The sequence below is a fragment of the Onychostoma macrolepis genome, chromosome 13 (assembly GCF_012432095.1).
Source record: "Onychostoma macrolepis isolate SWU-2019 chromosome 13, ASM1243209v1, whole genome shotgun sequence".
NCBI classification, from domain to species: Eukaryota; Metazoa; Chordata; class Actinopteri; order Cypriniformes; family Cyprinidae; genus Onychostoma; species Onychostoma macrolepis.
The window spans coordinates 12136380-12156003 of record NC_081167.1 but is presented as its reverse complement, the minus strand read 5'-3'; the positions used below and the strand labels follow the sequence as shown (position 1 = coordinate 12156003).

Below are 19624 nucleotides of genomic sequence, written 5' to 3'. Positions count from 1 at the left end.
TTCCTGTACTTAAACGCTTCTTAAGCCATCGCTATTGGGAAAAAAAGAAAAAGGCTTATTTACTGGAGAGAAACAGAATTTAAACCGTTGACAGCTCACAAAAAACTAGAGGTGTGTCCCTTTAAATCAAGCCCCGCCCCTGCTTAATAACCCCTCCCACTTTTATGTATCAATTCCGCGCTGATCACGTGATCAGGGAAGGGGGAGTATGTGAACTGTATCCTGAGTTGCAGTCCTGTCCCTGCATTCCTCTCATCTAGGATTAGCTTGAAAGGGAAAAAATCATAAATAATAACAGACGCAGATTGGAATACGCCGCTGAAGCATCTGTTTTCAATCAGGACTATCGTTTTAAAGGACGTGATATCCCTGGATGATCGCAGAACCGGATCTCTTTGCTTTACGTGAGCCGTCTATATAAAGGGCATACAAATGAGAGGAAAAGTAAATAGATACGTCGTTTTTAATTCGCGTTAAACAGGAAAACAAAATGGCTGATGAGCGATAACAAGGGCCAAACGATATCGTCTCCTTTAAGAGCAACAAAGGTATCTAGCTTTAATACATGAATATTTTAGGCGAGTTAGCGTCGTCAAAATAAAATACAAGACATTAGGCTCTAAAAATGAACGCAATCCGTCTCTGGTAAGTGCGGCCAGGTAAACATCAGTCGAAACATGGACAGGGATCAGGCTGTGGATTATTCTATAATGTTTAACCAACACAGATAGCGAGAGAATAGCTCTGATAATGATAAAATCGCAGCTCTTTGTGGTTTAATGTTACGAGAGCATGTTGGCACGCATGTATACGCGTCAATTGTATGTTCATTCAAAGTCGTATCACTATAACAGATAAAATAGTCTTTCTAGCTTTACCGGCTGCCTTATAGCTTATAGTTGTAGGGGACAGAAAGCCTATCGATATAGTGTTTCACGAGCAGCACCGAGGCTCAGGTCTACTTTATTATAATTCCAGCAGGGCAAATGTCATGTGCCCTGGGCACAAATCAAATGCGTGATCGACTGCTTCAGTAAATGACTAAACATACAGCTGCTTGCGAAAGGACGTTTTCAGCGCAACTTGTGGCGTCACCCTTTTCCTGTTTTAAACTGTTTTAAACGACGATACAATATTTACATTTGGATTTAACTGATCTTATCTCGACTGACACTGGATGTTAGACGACGACGTAGCCTTTAACTAGTAGTTCAAGTTATCTTTCAGCGGATAGTCACCGAGACATTTAACGCGTGCTCCGTCTGACTCGGGTTTGATTTGGGTGCCGTAATTGGAAATAGACTGATAATTGGTTTGGCCGATGCTTTTTAAACGCATTCTGCGCGTTTATCGATTCGTTTTGACCGATAAATGGTATCATTTACGGGGTCTCTGAAGAATAGTGTACAATAATGTACAATATATATATTTTTTGTAGTCATTCATTCTGAAGGGAGTCAATGTTTAGCTTTACCATCAGACAAAGACGAAAATATATGTGCCACTATTTGGATCACAAACAACTTTGCATAAATTAAATTATCGTTACTGTCGTAAACAATTCATTACGGCGTATTATGTTTTTTAGTTGTCAGACTATTAAAAATCGGATATAAAGTTCGTAAAACGAACACAATGGTTAAAATGATTTTTCATAATAGCATTTTAAATTAGTTAAGCCATTTTCTGTCATGTTTCGCTCGCCCTAAAATATTACCATAATTAGTGTTCTTTTTATGATTATCGTTTGTCGATAGATTTTCGAAGTTTCTCTCGTTAAAAAAAAATAGTAACCCTCCTGAACGTCAGATTCCTCCTTTCACACCCGGCTGTGGTATTTGATTGCTGACTAACTTTGCCAGGAGCAGAAACGCTCCCTTGGCATGTTTGGGTTTGATCAGCAGCTGTTTCTCTGGGGCTTCTGTGCTCGTATGGTCTTCATCGACTGACCTAACACCTGGATCTAAATGAAAGAGTCACGAGAATGAGCGAAACCTTGTTGGGACGGTGCTAGAACTTGATGTTTGCCTTCCGCGAGCGGATCAACTCAAAACTGGATGTCTGATCAACTGGATGAGATGGCTGAGACCTGGCGGAACTGCTTCGAGGAGGAACTCATTTGTCCCATTTGTTTGCATGTGTTCGTGGAGCCTGTGCAGCTGCCGTGCAAACACAACTTCTGCCGGGGCTGCATCAGCGAGGCCTGGGCCAAAGACACGGCCAACGTGCGCTGCCCTGAGTGCAACCACGCCTACAGTCAGAAACCCAACCTGGAGAAAAACATCAAACTGACTAACATTGTAGAGAAGTTCAACGCGCTGAACGTCGAGAAAGCTCCGGCCGTACTGCATTGCATTCTGTGCAGGCGAGGGCCTCCTCTGCAAGCGCAGAAAGTGTGTCTGCGGTGCAATGCACCGTGTTGCCAGTCGCACATCCAGACGCATCTCCAGCAGCCCTGTCCCGCTCCTGGACACCTCCTGGTGGGGGCTGAGGAGGTGCGGGCTTGGAGCTGCCTGCACCATGATGAGTACAGACTCTATCACTGCGATGCGGAACAGGTGGCGGTCTGCCAGTACTGCTGCTTCTCCAGATGTGCGCCCAACCACGGCCACGCGGTGTGCGACGTGGAAGTGCGCCGCAATGACATCAGGGTGAGTGCTTGACCTTCTCTGTAGGGGTGTAACGAGACTCCTGCATCTGGGACTGTGGATTAAGTTAACCTGGTTATAACTCGTGTCAGGGTTTACAGCCCTGGTAAATGCGTGACCCCCTATCGAAGTGGTGTATGACCATAATAAACTTAGCTAACGTAGAATAATTAATTCAAATGCACGGTTCTCGAAATTTCTTTTGAGGGAGATCAGATAAGCTATCCAGTGTAAAAGTGCAGTAACCGTGTATATTAAAGTCTCGACGAAACAGAAGTAGCAGCAGATTTTTCTTCTATGTTTTGGAGTACTAAGTGTTTAGGGCGGGGTTTAATCATTTGTTGGTTGGATGATTGGAGAGATCCTGCATACCTCATCAAAGAGAACTCTGTTGTTTCATGGGAAGATGGAGTTATGATCGTTTTTGATTTGAAAATTACAAGAATTCTAAATTTGATTCAAAATTAAACAAACAAATGCATTGTATGCATAGATGAATTATTAACACAAGATCATAAAGAAGTATTTATACATTTTCAATGAACTTTTCACTTAAAACTGAAACTGAGATTAACGTTTTCATATAGCAAAACCCGAAAAGGAAAACTCAGGGTGTCGTGTTTTCAGTCATTAAGATCTTTGGCAACAAACTGGCTTTCTGTATTTCAGTCAAACAAATTTTACATATTGCAACTCAATTTTTGGTCAGAAGCGCATCAACACTGCTGACAGATTTACCTGTTGTAGATCATCCATGTTATGTGCATGAAACAGACCTTGCCATTGTCAAAACGCATAATCGGAGAAGTACTAAATACATGTCACTGTTTGGGCCAATGGTTTCAGCCCTCCAAAACTATTTTGACCAAAACCATAAATCCTTTTTTTGTGTTTCAGCCAAATATTTTTGGTTTCCGAAACTGCAGTTTCTGAAAGCTGGTTTGGAGGACTATTCTTTTAATATAATTATAATTGCAGGAAATTTGTATTTATTTAATAACGTTTCATTGTCCGTATTTATTATCCATTTATTCTGTAGCAATAAATAGTAGTAAGAGAAAGTACTTGTCTTTAGTAGAAATTAATATATTTACACTGTAACACTGTGAAAAGTTTTGGCTTAATGAGAAGCTAAATTTAGCCTAATTAGACAATCAAACCTCAATTAGACAATCAAAGTTCTGAGGACTTGAAAGGACTGAACTTTGTCTCCCTAATCAGTTTCATGATTCATCATGAGTGGACTTATTGGATATGGATGGGGTGAGGAGTGAACTCCCTTTCAATGGCTGAAGCAATCACTTCCTCTTGAAACATTAGCTGTCCTGGAACATAAGTTTTATGCTACCATTCCTAGTTACTTCTGTCATATCCTGAGTCTCTCTGCCCTGTCAGCTGAATGTTAACGCCGGTATAATGAGATTGTTAACACTCCTCAGAGCGAGAAACATCGGGACTTCTGCTTTATTAAGTTAAAAGTGACTAATAGCCTCAAAGTGAGTGTAGAACAAGTGTAAAAAACTAGCTTTAGTGCCATTTGTATTGTTCAGGGCAAGTAAAATGGTTATATCTGTTCCCTAAGTTTATCAAATTCGAATGAAAGCTTTATTAATCAAGTACTTTGATGTCTAAAATCAAATTTTAAAGGTAAATTAAGAATTAAAAAGTAAATCTATGCTAAGAAGATTTATTTTTTGGCTCCAAAGAGGTTTATTCTCAGAGTGCTTGATTTGAAATGTTCGCTGCATATGCCACCTACACATGTTTTCTTCTTTCCCGTGAGACTGATTGCCAAATAGCAGAAAGAAATAATGAGTTTGTCCATAAAACAGGCTTTACAGAGTAGCACTTCACAGAGGAATACTTATCTTGTTTGCTTTATAGATTAAACTATTTACATAGACTTATCATGTTAAAAATGTTTTCATATCTCAACATCAAGCTCTTGAATACTGGGAAATTGAATGTCTGATAATCATACACCAGCAAATACATACAGTGAGGTCCACTTAAATTGATATAAATGGAGAAATGTTTCAGATTTCTTGGTAGGTAAATATGTGACATTGGTCAGATGTTCTTCTTTCATTGAAGCTCTTTGGATCATCTTAAATCATGCTGGACAACATGATCATCAGGTTTTACCAAAACTTAATGTAGCTCGAGTGTGGCTGCCATTAAAGCAAAAGAGAGATACAAAGACGATTAGAAACTCTTGTTGCCTTTTCAGTGAAATTTTTACTCAAATTGTCATGCTGATAACATCATTTGTAAAGGGAACGAAAGAATCGTTCTATTTTTATTTCCTGCGTTTATTTGTCTTGATCCCCAAAGCTACTTATTAAAGCTCATTTTACCTATCAATTAAACTGTGATGGATATGCTAATGAGAAAATTAGCTGGGGCATTCTGCAGTGTAGGAGTGAAAAAACACGCTGTTCCTTCAGCTGCCTTCCAGAATAATGAACTGTTGTGAGGTGAGCTGCTGCTGGACTTGGCAGGGACGACTTCTGGATGCGTGGAGGAATGCTTTTTAGATGGCCAATGTGTCATGGCTCCTAAAGCAGCCAAGTGTCTGTAAAAGGAGGGGGAAAGAGAGGGAGGAAATGGACACAAGGCTTGCTCTACCCACAGCTGCTGTTGAAAGACACACACATCCCTCTGTTCTTTCTTTCGCAAGTGCATAAATTTAGAGAGTGTGACTCAAGTGGTCCCACAGTAAAACTGCCTGGCCTTCTTTGCTCCCTCGCCTCTTGTTCAGGAATAGGACGTGGGTTCCAGGCAGACACAGGAAGGGAGTGACCTCAGTTCCCTCTCTGCTCCGTTCCCAATAATCCGCCTCCTGTTCGCAGGATGACATCATGGGAGATCCGATGGAGGAACACCCCGCTATCTCTTTTCCTCCTTTTTTCTTTCTTTCCCCCTTTTTTATGACAGGAGTCTGCTTGAAACCTGTTTACTCTTTTGGACGCTCCATAATATAACTCCTGTGTTTTAAATATAGGACGCAAGCAGTGAGGAATTATGTGTGGATGCCTGGCTCAGCCCACATTTGACCATTTTCTGCAAATTAGTCATGCTCTCAGTTGGACCAGATCATTCGGAATGTAATTGTCCTCCGGATTTTGCTCTAGAAAGACTTGAAAATTGATTGTGGTGTCACTGAATAATTTGAGAGGCCATTCTTATCACACCGCTGCACGCAGGCAAGCCCAGACAGCGTTATATGACTCTCGCAGTCGGCCTTGAGAAACGTTCGGTACAGTCGGATGACTTCAGATGTTTGGAATCACAGTCATATTATTGTGAAAGTGGTGAATAAATACCATTCACTCTTTGCCCCCATGACATGTAAGTTCTGCATAGGATCACATAAACACGTAATCATTTGGAGAAAAGTGTTCTGGAATGAACTGCAAAAGCAAACCTTGAGTGAAACGAGTCTAGTAGGAAAATAAGGAGGATGTGGACTAGTAAGCAAGCTTGCCTTATCAGCTAGACATGTTGCCGGCAATGTCTTTTGTGATGGCGATTCATCTGGACAAAGCTGCTGCTGCTGCAGATGAATGTACGATGTGATTATGTGGAAGCAGTTTGTACTGTAATATGGTGCTTTGCTTCATCATGCTGGGTGCCACGCCATTTCCCATTGTCATCATGCCTCTGCCAAGATAAACAGACCTCTCGTCTTTAGTGCTTTTCATGATATTAGATAAACTGTTCAGATTTAACAAACAGGTTGTTTTTATTTCTTACTATTGAAATAATTTATTACAAAAGTAAGATGTGTATCTTTAACTACATCAGTGGTCACTAATCCATCGATCGCGATTGCTTGGTAGATCTTTATCACTGTCCCAGTACCGTTAGCTCCCGAAAATAACAAAAAAATAAATACAAAAATACATTACATTTCTCCAGTTTTTGTACTTTTTTTTTTTTTTTTTTTTTTTTGTACTAATTTTTCTGTTATTCTTGCGAGCTACTGGAACAGTGATAAAGAAAAATACCGTACATCATGCCTGAGTCTGTAAACAGGAAGTTAACTGAGGCCAGAGACGCTGATGTACTGTAGCAGGCAGAGCAAGCCCACTGTTCATTATGAGCAAAATGTAGGCAGAAATGTATAAATGTATTACTAAAGGAACCTTACTGTCTTCAGAAAAGTTGCATTTTCTCCTCCTCTTACCTTCATATAAAATAGTATTTACAAGCACAGCGCTGCTTTGTTTACAGCAGTAACCTGGTAAACGCTTTATTGCTGCTGCTCCATAAGCGCCACCTGCTGTCAGACACTGAATTTGAGTGCTGTTTTTGTTCATGCAGGTATGTTTTATGTAGCATAATTTCACAAAGCTAAAGTCAGGCTTTTCTGTTTGTGCTTTAAATCTTGAAATTATACACTCTAACTCAAAAACAACTCATGCAACATGTAGCGTCTTTGTTTGGATCGTGATTAATATGTCCCTAATTTCAAATGGCCAGTTTGCATGTTATAGAGCAAATACACAAATACATTTGCTTCAAAAAACAAAAAGGAATCTGAATTGACCATGAAATGAAAGGCCTCAAACTGGAAGTACAATCTGGGCTTTTTTCTTTTTCTATCAATTCTTTAACAGGTAGATTTTGTCTTTCATAAAGGCCGAGGTCAGGGATCTTGGGCTTAAAAAGGTTGGTGACCACTGAACTACACGTTGTTGTATTTTTGAGACAGACTAGCTGGATGGTAAAAATTTGCAGTTCAGTAAGCAAATCAGATGTTGATTCAGTAACCACTCTTTCTAATTAAGTGATTTCTTTCAGTGAAGGATTTGTCAGGCCATTGTTAAACTGCTAGCTTGTGATTGTGTGATTCTTTTAAAATGATTACCACATAATAAATTATAATTCATTTGAATTAGTGGTGGTGAAACGGAGTACAGAAAACTTTTATAGAGCATATAAAGTTAGCTTGTTGAATATATAGAGATGCTTTATACATAAAGCAATCAATCTCAAGATGAGGTGGAAGATACAGTTATGTCAGCAATACCAAATAATTTAGTTATATATATATATATATATAGTTTGAATCTATCCTTGGTTACATAGCATCTCCACTGAGGTCATTTAGGCTTTATACAGTAAAGCCCCATTGTTGAATATTATTGTACTACACAACAATAGTTATATTTCACTTTTAGGAGATCAATCTAAATGTGACCTCAGATGTTTTATTTTCTGTTTAGCAGCATAATTCAATTTCAGTTTTTGCAGCCTTTTTATGGAACATGTTTAAAAAAAAAAGTGGCTAAATTTAATTAAATTGGTTAATACACTCTAAAAAATGCTGGGTTAAATACAACCCAGCGCTGGGTAAAATATGGACAAACCCAGCGATTGGGTTGTTTTGACCCAGCAGTTGGGTTACTGCCAAGAAGGTTGGGTCAAACATTTTACTCAAATGTTGTTTGTAAACAAACCAATCGCTGGGTTTGTCCATATTTTACCTAGCGCTGGGTTGTATTTAACCCAGCATTTGTTTTTCTACAACTAATTGAATATCAGTTCACCAGAGTATGTCAACTTTTTTTTTATACAATCAATGAGATCAAGACCTTTGAAATGGGACAGGCCATAATCACCATTTAAGAGGGGGTGTAAATATTAAATGTGCTCATTATATTGGTACTTTTCATGATAGGTTAGATTTATGTTAGGTAATGGTTTATGAAACATATCTAATAGTTCTCACCGCAAATACTCTTTCTTATATCACAGAAAGGTCACTGTATTCATGGAAGGTGTCAATCTGTATGTAGGATGTGTCTATAGTGACCTTTCTTTGAATGGATCTGTACTCTCATCTGTTTTATGAAATCATGCACCATTCATTTAAAATGTTTTATCTGTGATTATGAATGAATACTGCGAAGCACACGTGAGCTTTTGTCCCTTATAAGTGAATTATAAGTTATCACAATGCTTTCAGAGCACTGTGCAGTTCACACATTTCACATATAGCTGCCGGGATGCCTGACCTTTTGTCTTTGCTGTGAATGTACGTAGGTTGTTTTGAGTCATTTACAAACTGCAGAAATAAATCAACTCAATCCAGAATTTATCTGTGAAATTCACACACGCCCCTCACACTACCCCACAAAACCAGATTATTCTGGTCTCAGTCTGAGCTCCTATTTTCTTCACCTTTTAAAGCTTAAAAAAGCCATCAACAAGCCTATCATCAGGCGTTGCATCACTGCAAATTAAATGGCTCACATTTATCAAAGAAACAGTTAATTGTCTGTAGAAGTCTGTAGGTTCTTTAGATGCTACCTTCCGTGCTTCCAATCTAAAGAGATTGACGGATCGTATCTGCACATCTGCGTGTTTTGAAACGAGAAGTGCTTGCGCAGATGTATAGTACACGGATACATTCATTTGTATGCCAACAATTGTAACGAATTAAGAACCTTAAATAAAAGGTCCTCTTTTGATTGCTGTCAAGCTAAATGGCACCAGGAGTGCAGTAATTTTCTGTAACTTCCTGCTGGTGTGTTGCGTGATGCTTTGGCCATTGTCGAGCTGAACATGTACAGTTTCCTGTACTCGTAACCATGTGTAATCAGTGACTCAGTCTGATACCACTGTTGACATGGTGCTCGAAATCCCGGTATGTAAGACTAAAGCAATGGTACACTCATCTGTTTAAAAACTATTGATCTGTTCCACACCGTAGTGAGCTGTTCTGCTGCCTTTAATGACAGCACGCTAACTGAAATGGAACGCTCTACATGGGCAGCAGCTTTGCTCACCACACAAACGGATCTCCTCACGCAAAGCTCAGGAGAGATCAAATTTCAGTTGTCTTTGAATTTGGCTTTAACATGTTGTTAAGTGATCCAGTACTTTTTGGTAATAAATAAATTAAGTAGATTTGTAATCAATATTTCATCTCGGATTTGCAAAGGATGATTTCATGGTTTTTGTCAGTAAAACTCTAAATATTTGTAATTTTATTGGTAATTCACAAATAATTAATAAACTTAAATAGTTAACATAAATAATTTAATTACACTTTAAAAAACGACTTAATTTTTAAATAAAATAAAACCCAGCTTTAATGAGCTCCCAGATCAGGCATTCACAACTCCTTTTTTTTTTTTTTTTTTTTTTTGTTAGCTGAAAATAGTTTTTCGAAGTACCCCTTGAGGTTTTAATTTTAATATTTCATAATTCAACAACAACACATTCAGATGTTCTCTGATGTTGACTATTGGTCACGACATGCAGGTTAAATAAAATATTTAATCTTGTTTAGTGTTTTGATTGTTCTTTAAAATGATAGGGCTGCACAATTTGAACACAAAAATGATGTTGTAATTATTTTGTATCATATTGTGATTTGAACTGCCATAAACACTTAACCTCAACATTAAAAAGCATCTTGTTGCTGCTGCTGAAACGTGCAGGTGAAAAGAATGTTTTAATATCAACATTCATTATTGTTTTTAAATTATTATTTTCAACTCTAATTATAAAATAATTAGCATAATAGAAATGTGCTGTAAAATGAAAATGAATATTTGATCATTATAATATCACTATTTTTCATTATTGTTTTTTTTTTTTTTTTTTTAGCTCTTCATTATAAAAAAACAAACAAAAACAAATTGTAACAATGCAAATGATAATTATAGCACTTTATTTTACTACAAGTTATAATACATATGTCTTTAATTCTTCAATTAATTATGCAGATGTGAAAATAAATTGATCCTGGCACACGTTGTGTTACAAATAGCATGCAGTTTGTTTAAAGCAGCATTTATTGTAAACCAAGTTGCTCTGAGACACTGAAAGCAGATCGTTCGAAACTGATGCGCTGTATTAATTTACAGCTAATGCACTAAATTGCAGCCTAACCTATATTGCAATTTTTATTTTATTTTAATAGTGCAGCCCTATTTATTTATTTTTAATTTTACATTTTTATGATTTAATTAATTATTAGCTTTTCATTAGCTAGGTTTCCATCCAAACATGAAGCAAATCTTTTGAAAATTTGCAAAAACATTTGGAAAAATACTAACGTGAATTAGGTGCATTTCAATCAAGGTGTGTTTTTTTTTCCGTACATTCATCTGCAGGTCAAAAACCACCTAAAGCGAGACTTTTTTTTTTTTTTTTTTTTTTCGAATTATGAGATTTTTTTATTTTATTTTTAAATTGTTTTCATCACTCTTTTCTGATGCAATACTTCAAAATGGACATAAAAAAACAGGTGATGGAAACCTAGCTAGTACCAGTCATAAACCCCTAAGGGGTGTGATATCTGGTATATCAATATATATAGCGATACAAGTTCTCTGATTGATGAATCCTGCTTCATAATGGTGGATAATGTATTTCATTGTTAATTTGCCATTTTAACAGATTTAAAAAGGAAAAAAAGTTGAAATGACACTGACTTGTGAGCTCATGTCTGTTTCTCTATGGAGAAAATGAATGTGATTTTTACTTCCGCACTGTTGTGCTCTATCATGGTGTCCATGGTGACCAGTGACCGCTGTTAACAGTTGACTGTAGAGATGCTGTTTGTTTGCCTGGCACCCATGCAGGGGTTTGCAGGAGCCCGGGTTGCTGTCGGCCTCAAGAATGTGTCTCCTCTCATGTGACCTACAGATCCTGCAGTGGTCCCGTGCACATCTCACTATGCTGGGATAACATGACAATCTGTCACTGACACTGAAAGAAGCCCGTGCAAACAAAGAGAGAGATAGCGAGCAAAATGAGAGGCCGAGGCGGCCTTGCCCCCTCACGCTCTGCTTCAAATTTCCACACTTATTAATGCGCACACTCGTGCATGCACAATGTGCGTTATTGTTGTCATGACAGCTGCATTCTCCCTTTGCAGTCGGCCTATTGCATGTTGCATGGACGTTTATGTGATTAAACGACTAAATTGGCTTGTTATTCAGCATCCTGTGGACTTTGGTGTGGTGAGGTGCAGTGTTCTTCTTGTGGGCATGTGAGACCGAGTATAAAGGGGATTATAAAAGCTTCAGCACACTGTCAGGCTTTGATTTGGCTGGGGGATGGGGGAGCTTTGGGGTTAGTGGCTTCCTCTGAATCCAATTTAAAACCTGTCCAGACACCTAATAGCAGGCAGCATCACAAAGCAAACGTGCGTGTGTGATTCTGATGAATTAGTCTCATTGCCGACAAGTTTTGTTTTCCTCATTTGCTTTAATACAATTTTTTTTGATGTCAGAGAGGGCCTGTGAGATGTTTGGGTTTGGATTAGATGGGGAATGTATTGCTTTTGTTAGCTTGGGTTTGAATTTAAAATAGAAAATATTTCTAAAAATAGTTCAGTTGTTGCAAATTATGTTTTAACGTCTTTTTCCCCCCTCTAATTTCATATTTTAATCATCATCTTTCAATGAAGATTTTGTTTAACAGTGACCTCCCACTTTATTTATTTTCTATTGGTATTTCATAGAATTCTTAATTTTTATTTTTTTTTAAACTTCACATAATTTAAGCATTTAACAAGTGTGTAGATCAGAGATTCCCAAAGCTTTTTGTCAGCTGAACATGATATTTTCTTGCAGTACCCCTTGAGATTTTAGCTTAATATTTTAATGATTCAACAATACAGTCAAATGTTCAGAGTTCTCTGATGTCGGCTAATAGTCATATGACAAGCAGGTAAACAAATAAAATATTTAATTTCTTTAGTAAGCATTTTATTTTGATTGTGTATCATTTCAAATGATTTATTTACAGTAAAGAGCTGCAAGATTTGGTCCCAAAAATTGTTGATTTTTCATATTGTGATTTTTAAACTGCCATAGATAAATGTTTTCCTCATTTGCTGTAATATGAGTTATAGAGAGAGAGGTGGGGGGGGGGGAGATGTTTGGAGTAGATAGTGAGTGCATTCCTTTTTTTTTAGATTGAGTTTGACTTTAAAATGAAAAATATTTCTAAAAATAGTTCATAGTTCAGGTGATCCTTGATCCTGAAGTCGTTCTGTTTTGTTGAGCTTGACAGATCATGAATCTGTGGAAAAAGGTTTGATTTGTGTTGTTTTTCCCTCCCTTCAGCATATGTTAATGAAGCAGCAGGATCGCATTGACGATCGAGTGAAAGACATTGAGGAGCAGCTGTATAAGTTGGAGTCTGACAAACTACTGGTGGAGGTAAGGAGATGTTGATGGGAGCATGCACACACACGCTTCTGTCTATCTGTCTGCATGTCTCTCCCCTCACACTCTACTGCAGCTAATGAATATGTAAGAGGCTGTTTTTGGTATGACATTGGTAGCGTCTGTGCTTAAGCCTAGTGTAGACCTTTTCTCCCTGTCTGCAGTTTTATTTTTGCTGTTTAAGGAAAAAGAATTAAACGGGTATGTTGTATTACAAAACAATAGTGTCGAGGAGAGGTCTGGTCGAAGTCTCCATGTTTTGGATTTGAATCTCTTATTAGCTTTAACAACAGCTGCTGGTTTCATGAGATCCACATAAAAAATCGGAAATAACAATTAATATTAAAGAGAAGTTAAAAAAAAACACAGGAATAAGTAAAAATAAAATCTAATCTAGGAAGCAATCAAATCATAAAGACATTTAATTCAGCCTGTGTACATGAACAGCAAAACAACAGAAGTGCAAGATCACATAACAGAGCTAAGCTGTGCTGACACATGTGGAATGTTCTTATATGAAACTACAAAAACAAAATTATCAGAAACAAAATCTGACTGACTCCTCTCGACTGACATAATGACCTGCACGTTTTGACATAAATTTGAAAGTGTTGTTAATATTAACTAAAACGAAAACGGTAACCCTTTACAATCAGGTTCATTAGTTAACAACATTAGTTAACATGAACTAAGAATTAACAGTACTTCCACAGCATTTACTAATGCATTACTAAAATTTCAAGTCGTGTTTGTTAATATTGGTTAATGCACTATGAACTAACATGTACTAACAATGAACGACTGTATTTTTATTAACTAGCGCTAACAAAGATGAATGAATAGTGTAATAAATGTATTGATCATTGTTTGTTCATGTTAGTTAATACATTAAACACAGTGTTACCACGAAAACATTTAAAAATACAATATAAATATTACATGAAATAGATAATTAAAAAAAACTTACAAATTAGATGCAGTCTTTGTAACTAATTGAATGAGTTGACCTTGAAGTAGTAAAATGACTAAAACCTAAATAAAATAAAGCAAAATTTAATGATTTTTTTTTTTTAAATGAGCAAGAGCATAAAACAAAATTACTAAAACCTCAACTGAAATTAAAATGAAAACTGAAAATATAAAAACAAAAGCTAATTCCAAATATTAATGAATACTTTGAGTATATAAATAATATTAACAGAAAAATGGTTAAATCAAATTTCTAACAAGTAATCAAATAATCACATTTCTAATTTCTAGACAAATATCTAAGTAAAATGCAGTTTAATGATCAGTAAGGTTAAAAGTTGACCTTTTATACAAGCTTTTCTAAAAAAAAAAGGTGGTGTGTGGTTCCAGATGTTCTTGTGAAAGTATATTAAGATTCTAAATTGTAATTTAGTGCAGATACCCATCTTTTGTGCATCTCACAGAATAATAAACCTTCAAAGCTGTCTTCAGTCAGCTGCGCTGCAAACACCATCAAATGCACATTGTTGTTTTCCACCTTTTATTTATTCAGAGGATATAAAATAGTTTAATTTGAAGTAAGATTTTGCTTTTAAAGCTTTAGATATTTAGGAATTCAGTTTGGATTATTAATCTCTTTATTGATCTTTGTCTCTGATGTGATAATTTTTCAATACGGTAGGATTATAGATCTATTAAATAAATGTGGATGGCTCATTTTGGGAGAATTGCAATGGAAAGTCCTTTTTACATCTCGGTCTTTTGATTTCATATTTCGGTAAAGTCTGAGACATTGTTGTGATCTTTTCTGAAACTAGAAACCGAAACTAGAATACTGCTGGGGATTTTTCAGAATCAGAAAAATTAAACCGATTTAACAATATTAAACACAACTCTTGATATCTTTAGTGTTGTATACAGTTTCCTTTCCTACAGAGCTATTTCTTTAGGTGTTTACAATGAGGGAGACTATAGAAATTCAGTATGCGTGTGTGTGTGTTGTGCAGGATAAGGTACGGCAGCTGAAGGAGGAGGTGCGTGTGCAGTATCACAAAATGCACCAGCTCTTAGAAGATGACCTGGGGAGAACTCTAGAGGTGCTGGATAAAGCACACTCCAAATACTGCCAGGAGAACTCGACCCAAACCCTCCAGCTCAATGAACGCCGTCAGGAGGCCAAGAAACTGCTCAGCTCTGTCCAAGTTGTGTTTGACAAGGCAGAGGATATTAACATTATGAAGGTGAGGTCGATTCTCACATTCATCCTTCACAGATGCCTTCATCTGCTCGTCCTTCACTGTCTGTGATATCCCACAATCCTGTGTGTGCGGTTTGGAAGCTGCTGGGGAAAAATGCTGTCTGATGAAGTGTTTGAAAGTAAATGAATTCATAAATGTCATTTTTGATTAATGTAAACAAAGCTTAATTCATAATTCTTTTGTTTTCCACATACGATTCCATGTCTAGCAAGAAAAAAGCCATATAGTCGTTAAATAATGCCTGTTTTTGATTATTAAACTTGATGTCTTGGAAGTGTGTCTGAAACCAGTTTCTCTCTGACTGATTGGACTGCTATGGGTTTCGGACGCAGTGAATATTTCCTCGAACACACTCCCATCTGACTTATGCTATAAATCCCCTTGCACTCACCCACATACTCTCGTAAACACACAGTGTGAATGTGCCCATACCTGTGAGAAATGTTTCCCTGTCTGTGTGTGGTTGTTATCAGCAGATCTGCACTTCCAGATTTTTCCGTGTTTACAGACAAAGAGGCAGTCAAGCAGCAGCTTGTAGACTGCAAGGAGATTAATATTCTGTTCTGTTTTGTTTTGCTTTGTAGAACACAAAACCAGTAAAAATACTCATGGACAGGTATGTCGTTTATAATCCAAAGTGCAGTAATGTATATAAATTGAATACTAAATCACATTTTGAATATGTATTAATCTGGTCATGTCTTTTTTCAGATCACAGTCATGCACGGGCAATGTTCTGCCTCCTTACAAAGTGGGTCATCTTAATTCCAAAATATTCCTGTCTGAAGTCTCAAAAAAGGAAAAGAACTTGAGAAAAATACTGGAAGGTAAGTAAAAATTGAGTGGTTCAGTGACACCTCTTTTCTAATTGGATCACTGATTCTAGAATAAAACAATGGTAAATGAAAATAAAATTCCACTAGCTATGTAATCATGAATAGTTTTTTGGCACAAATTTATGTCAGTTGGTAGAAGCAAGCCAAATTAGACCGGTACCAAAGTAGAATTAGTTTTTTGCACCTTTTACATTGAAAATGCAATTCATACATGCATGCATAACTTCACCTCCTTTATGATGAGCATGTTTTAAAAATTCTTAATTAAAATTAATTTAGATCTTTTTGGCGGTGTAAAATACAAAATGTTAGGATGATGCACAAGAATAAAAACGGGTCAATAGTCTTAAATATCAGATAAATTTACCTTTTTATGACAAAGCAAGGTTAGTTCAGGTTGTCATTCTGTGCAACTCCCTAGAAACTTGCATATAGTTTTTATAATGCATGATATGTGTAAAAATACTTTGGTAACACTTTACAATAAGGTCCCATTAGTTAATGCATTAACTAACATTAACAACGAGTAATACATTTGTTACAGTATGTATATTAATTGTCAGCGTTCATTGTTAGTTCATGTTAGCTCAGATCCATTAAATGGTATTAAGACACAATTTTAGTTTTTAATGATATATTAGTAAATGTTGAAGTTAACATGAACTAAATGACATTTGTATTGAAAAAAAGTTTGTCAACCCCATATGAAACCAACATGAATACAAAAAGTACACTGACATGAACTAGATTTTAAACGATTTTTCAGCTTCTTCATCTCTTATTCATCATTGACCATGGAAAACCCTCATCCTCAATCTCAAAAAACAATAAAAACATGCAAGAAACAATAAATACTGTGCTTTAAACTTTTGTATAATAAGCCATTTTTGGTTGTACATTACTTGCTGTCCCAAATTATAATCTAGGTCCTTAAGCACAGCCATTTGAGATCACTGACTTTGCTTGTAAAAATATTTCTGTTCAACATATTGTTTTTTCCACAAATCAAACTCTTTGTCCTCGTCCCCTTGTTTCCAGCACCATTCAGTACTCCCGCGCACTTCCTCCAGAGCGTTTCTGTCCACCCCTCCAGTGTGAATACCTCCGGGGGTGAGAAACGCAAACACTCCACGGCCTTCCCTGAAAGCAGCACCAGCCTGCTGGAGTCCTCATCAGGCCCCATGAGCAAACAGCAGTTCCTGGGTCAAGGTTCCAACACCACAGACGGCCCGACGTCGCAGCCACCCATGGCTCCCTGTAGCTCCACCCAGCACATTGTAGGCCTCAGCAGTAGCAGCGGTGCCCAGTCTGTCCATCATTCCAGCTCTGTTTTTACTCCCGCCGACTACCCCAACCCCAGCTCGTCCCAGCAGGCCATGCTGCCACAGTACGGCGGCCGTAAGATTCTCATGTGCACGATGGACAACTGCTACTGCTCTAGTGTCCCATCCATATCGAACCACCGCGGCCATCCTCCCTACCCGCGCTCTGGATCTTTCCCTTGGACACAGGATTACACCCACCCCCTGCCCTCCACGCCTTCAATGTCCCAGCCTCTCCAGGGGCTCTCCATGCACGACTGGATCGACGCCTCACAGAGCCATAGGCACCCTGATTTCTATGGACTCTACGGGCAGTCTTCCACTAAACCATACGTCACCAGTTAACTTCCACTGCAACTCTGGTTTATTTCCAATAACTCACCCATTTCCTTAAGGTTCGGTCACATTTGCGAAATTTCAGTGAAATTTTGCGTGCGAAAACAGGTTCATTGTCAATAGCATAGAGATGTATAAAGTCTGCTTCAAACCAAGTGAATTTGAGTGACCAACTTGAAAATGAGCGAAACCCGTGTGGGGAATACCCAATTGCATGGATTCCTATTGGAATGACTGGATTTTGCCCGCGAAATCTTGCAAAACAATGGCAAATGTGACCACACCTTTTTAGACCATTTTTGCCCGCCTGCCTTTCGAAATCAGGCTGGTTAACATCACAATCTAAAGGACAGCACTTTTTAGCATGCAATGCAAGCCTCTCGGCTTCAAAACACAGATCTCTTCCAACTTAAGCATTAAAACCTTTTCTGTCCCTGCATAAAACATGATAAGGGAATCTTTCTTTGAGAAATGTGGAGGCGGGACCCAGCTGAGTTTTTAAAATTACAAACAGATTTTGGATAATTGCAGAGGGTTCTGACCCGGAGCAGATAATGATCGCTTGTAAATGGAGTTAGTTTTAACTCCTTTCACCTCCCCTCTTCCTGCCTTTAGGGCATCTGGAATCTGGTTGGTTTTTATGACGTGGTAAAGATTCCTTTTAACATTGTTATTAAACTTCTACAGTTTTATTAATAGTAGATGGGGAATATTGTTATATAAAATAAAGAGGGATAGAGTGCGTTTATTATTTTTCATATTTCACCTCTACCGAGCTTAAGTTTCTGCTGAACCGCTCCACAGGTAGCCATGTGACTGGGAACTCTGATTATGGTTTGACGTGTTACTTACATTCCTTAGAGGCCAGAGGAGCTTATTTTTCTGTTATGTTTACAATTATGTATTAATATTTGTTTTCATTAAATTTCGGTAGGTTGGAAAAGATCAGTACAAAAATTCAGTGCAGATTCATTGGAGGCTTCAAAGATTTTCCACCAAGCATGTCATGAGCTAGTACTTCTGGATTCTGCTTCCTGTCAGATAATGTTACTTCCTGCATTCAAGCACATGTGAAGCATGTTCAGGATGATTGGTGCCTACACACACCTCTCAGTCTTATAACGGTGTAGATATACTTCCTGTTTTAGCCGGTGACGGTGAAGCCCGACGGGGTCTGTGGTCACCGTGAAACACTGATTGTCATGAACATGCTGAAAAACTTCCTGTTTGTGATTGTAGACATGCAGGAAAGCCTTTCTGTGCACTCAGAACTCCAAGAGACTCAACTGAGTGAGACTAGAGGACAGTTGGTGACATTTTTTCACATATTTTATACAAGAAAACTGTATGGACTGCATACATTTGGAGATCAAAATAAATGTGCTTCAAAAAAGTATTAAATGCTGGTTTAAACAAAAGTGTACTGTGTAATGTAGATTCTTTCTGCTGGTGGAAGTTATGACTCTAAACTGCACAGCTTCTCAATCAGGAGGCCTCAGCAAACTTCTAGTCATGACTTAAAATAACCACTAAAATTCAGTATATTTTTTAATACGATATATAATAATATATTCAATACGAAGGAGTTTGTTGTTTTGTTTTTTTTTAAACCTGGAAAGGTCATGCAAATTAATAAAATGTTATGAGTTCATGGGCATTTTAGTACATTTTATAAATATACATTTTTCTAGTTATTCCAAACTCTGAAATCTGTTATCAATTAGAAATTGTGAGTAAAAATATATTTATTACAACCTAATCCTTATCCAGTAAATCACAAACAACTGGAAAAGTCTTGGGGGCCCTTGAATACTGTAATGGAGTCAAAAAGGTGACATTTGCAGAAAAAAAATCCTGAGACATTAGCATGTGCTTCATAATATTTTCATGCAAGAATGAGAATGAAATTCTGATTTAAATCATGAAATTCTATGTGAGCACATAAAACATCTACCTGTCTGTGGCAAACTACATGAAGAACATGTTGCTAAGTACCATTATTAGGCATAAATAATTGTCACTGTTATTAAAAAGAAGCATCAAGAACTTCTGTGTGAT

General features: G+C 37.3%; 1 protein-coding gene across 1 annotated transcript; it reads left to right on the top strand.

The window, feature by feature from the left end:
- The first annotated feature begins 207 nt into the window (after nucleotides 1-207).
- Nucleotides 208-19162, top strand: trim8a (tripartite motif containing 8a). The gene is made up of 6 exons (XM_058795318.1): nucleotides 208-2651; nucleotides 12743-12838; nucleotides 14821-15054; nucleotides 15657-15688; nucleotides 15784-15899; nucleotides 16947-19162. The coding sequence occupies exons 1-6, from the start codon at nucleotides 2058-2060 to the stop codon at nucleotides 17573-17575; spliced, it is 1701 nt and encodes a 566-aa protein (XP_058651301.1). The 5' UTR covers nucleotides 208-2057; the 3' UTR covers nucleotides 17576-19162.
- Nucleotides 19163-19624: the final 462 nt, after the last annotated feature.

Excerpts from the sequence above, each read along its gene's own strand:
- trim8a (XM_058795318.1), top strand. The coding sequence starts at position 2,058 with ATGTCTGATCAACTGGATGAGATGGCTGAGACCTGGCGGAACTGCTTC. Across the intron at positions 15,055-15,656 it reads AGGATATTAACATTATGAAG|AACACAAAACCAGTAAAAAT; the intron begins GTGAGGTCGATT and ends TTTGCTTTGTAG. Across the intron at positions 15,900-16,946 it reads CTTGAGAAAAATACTGGAAG|CACCATTCAGTACTCCCGCG; the intron begins GTAAGTAAAAAT and ends CCTTGTTTCCAG.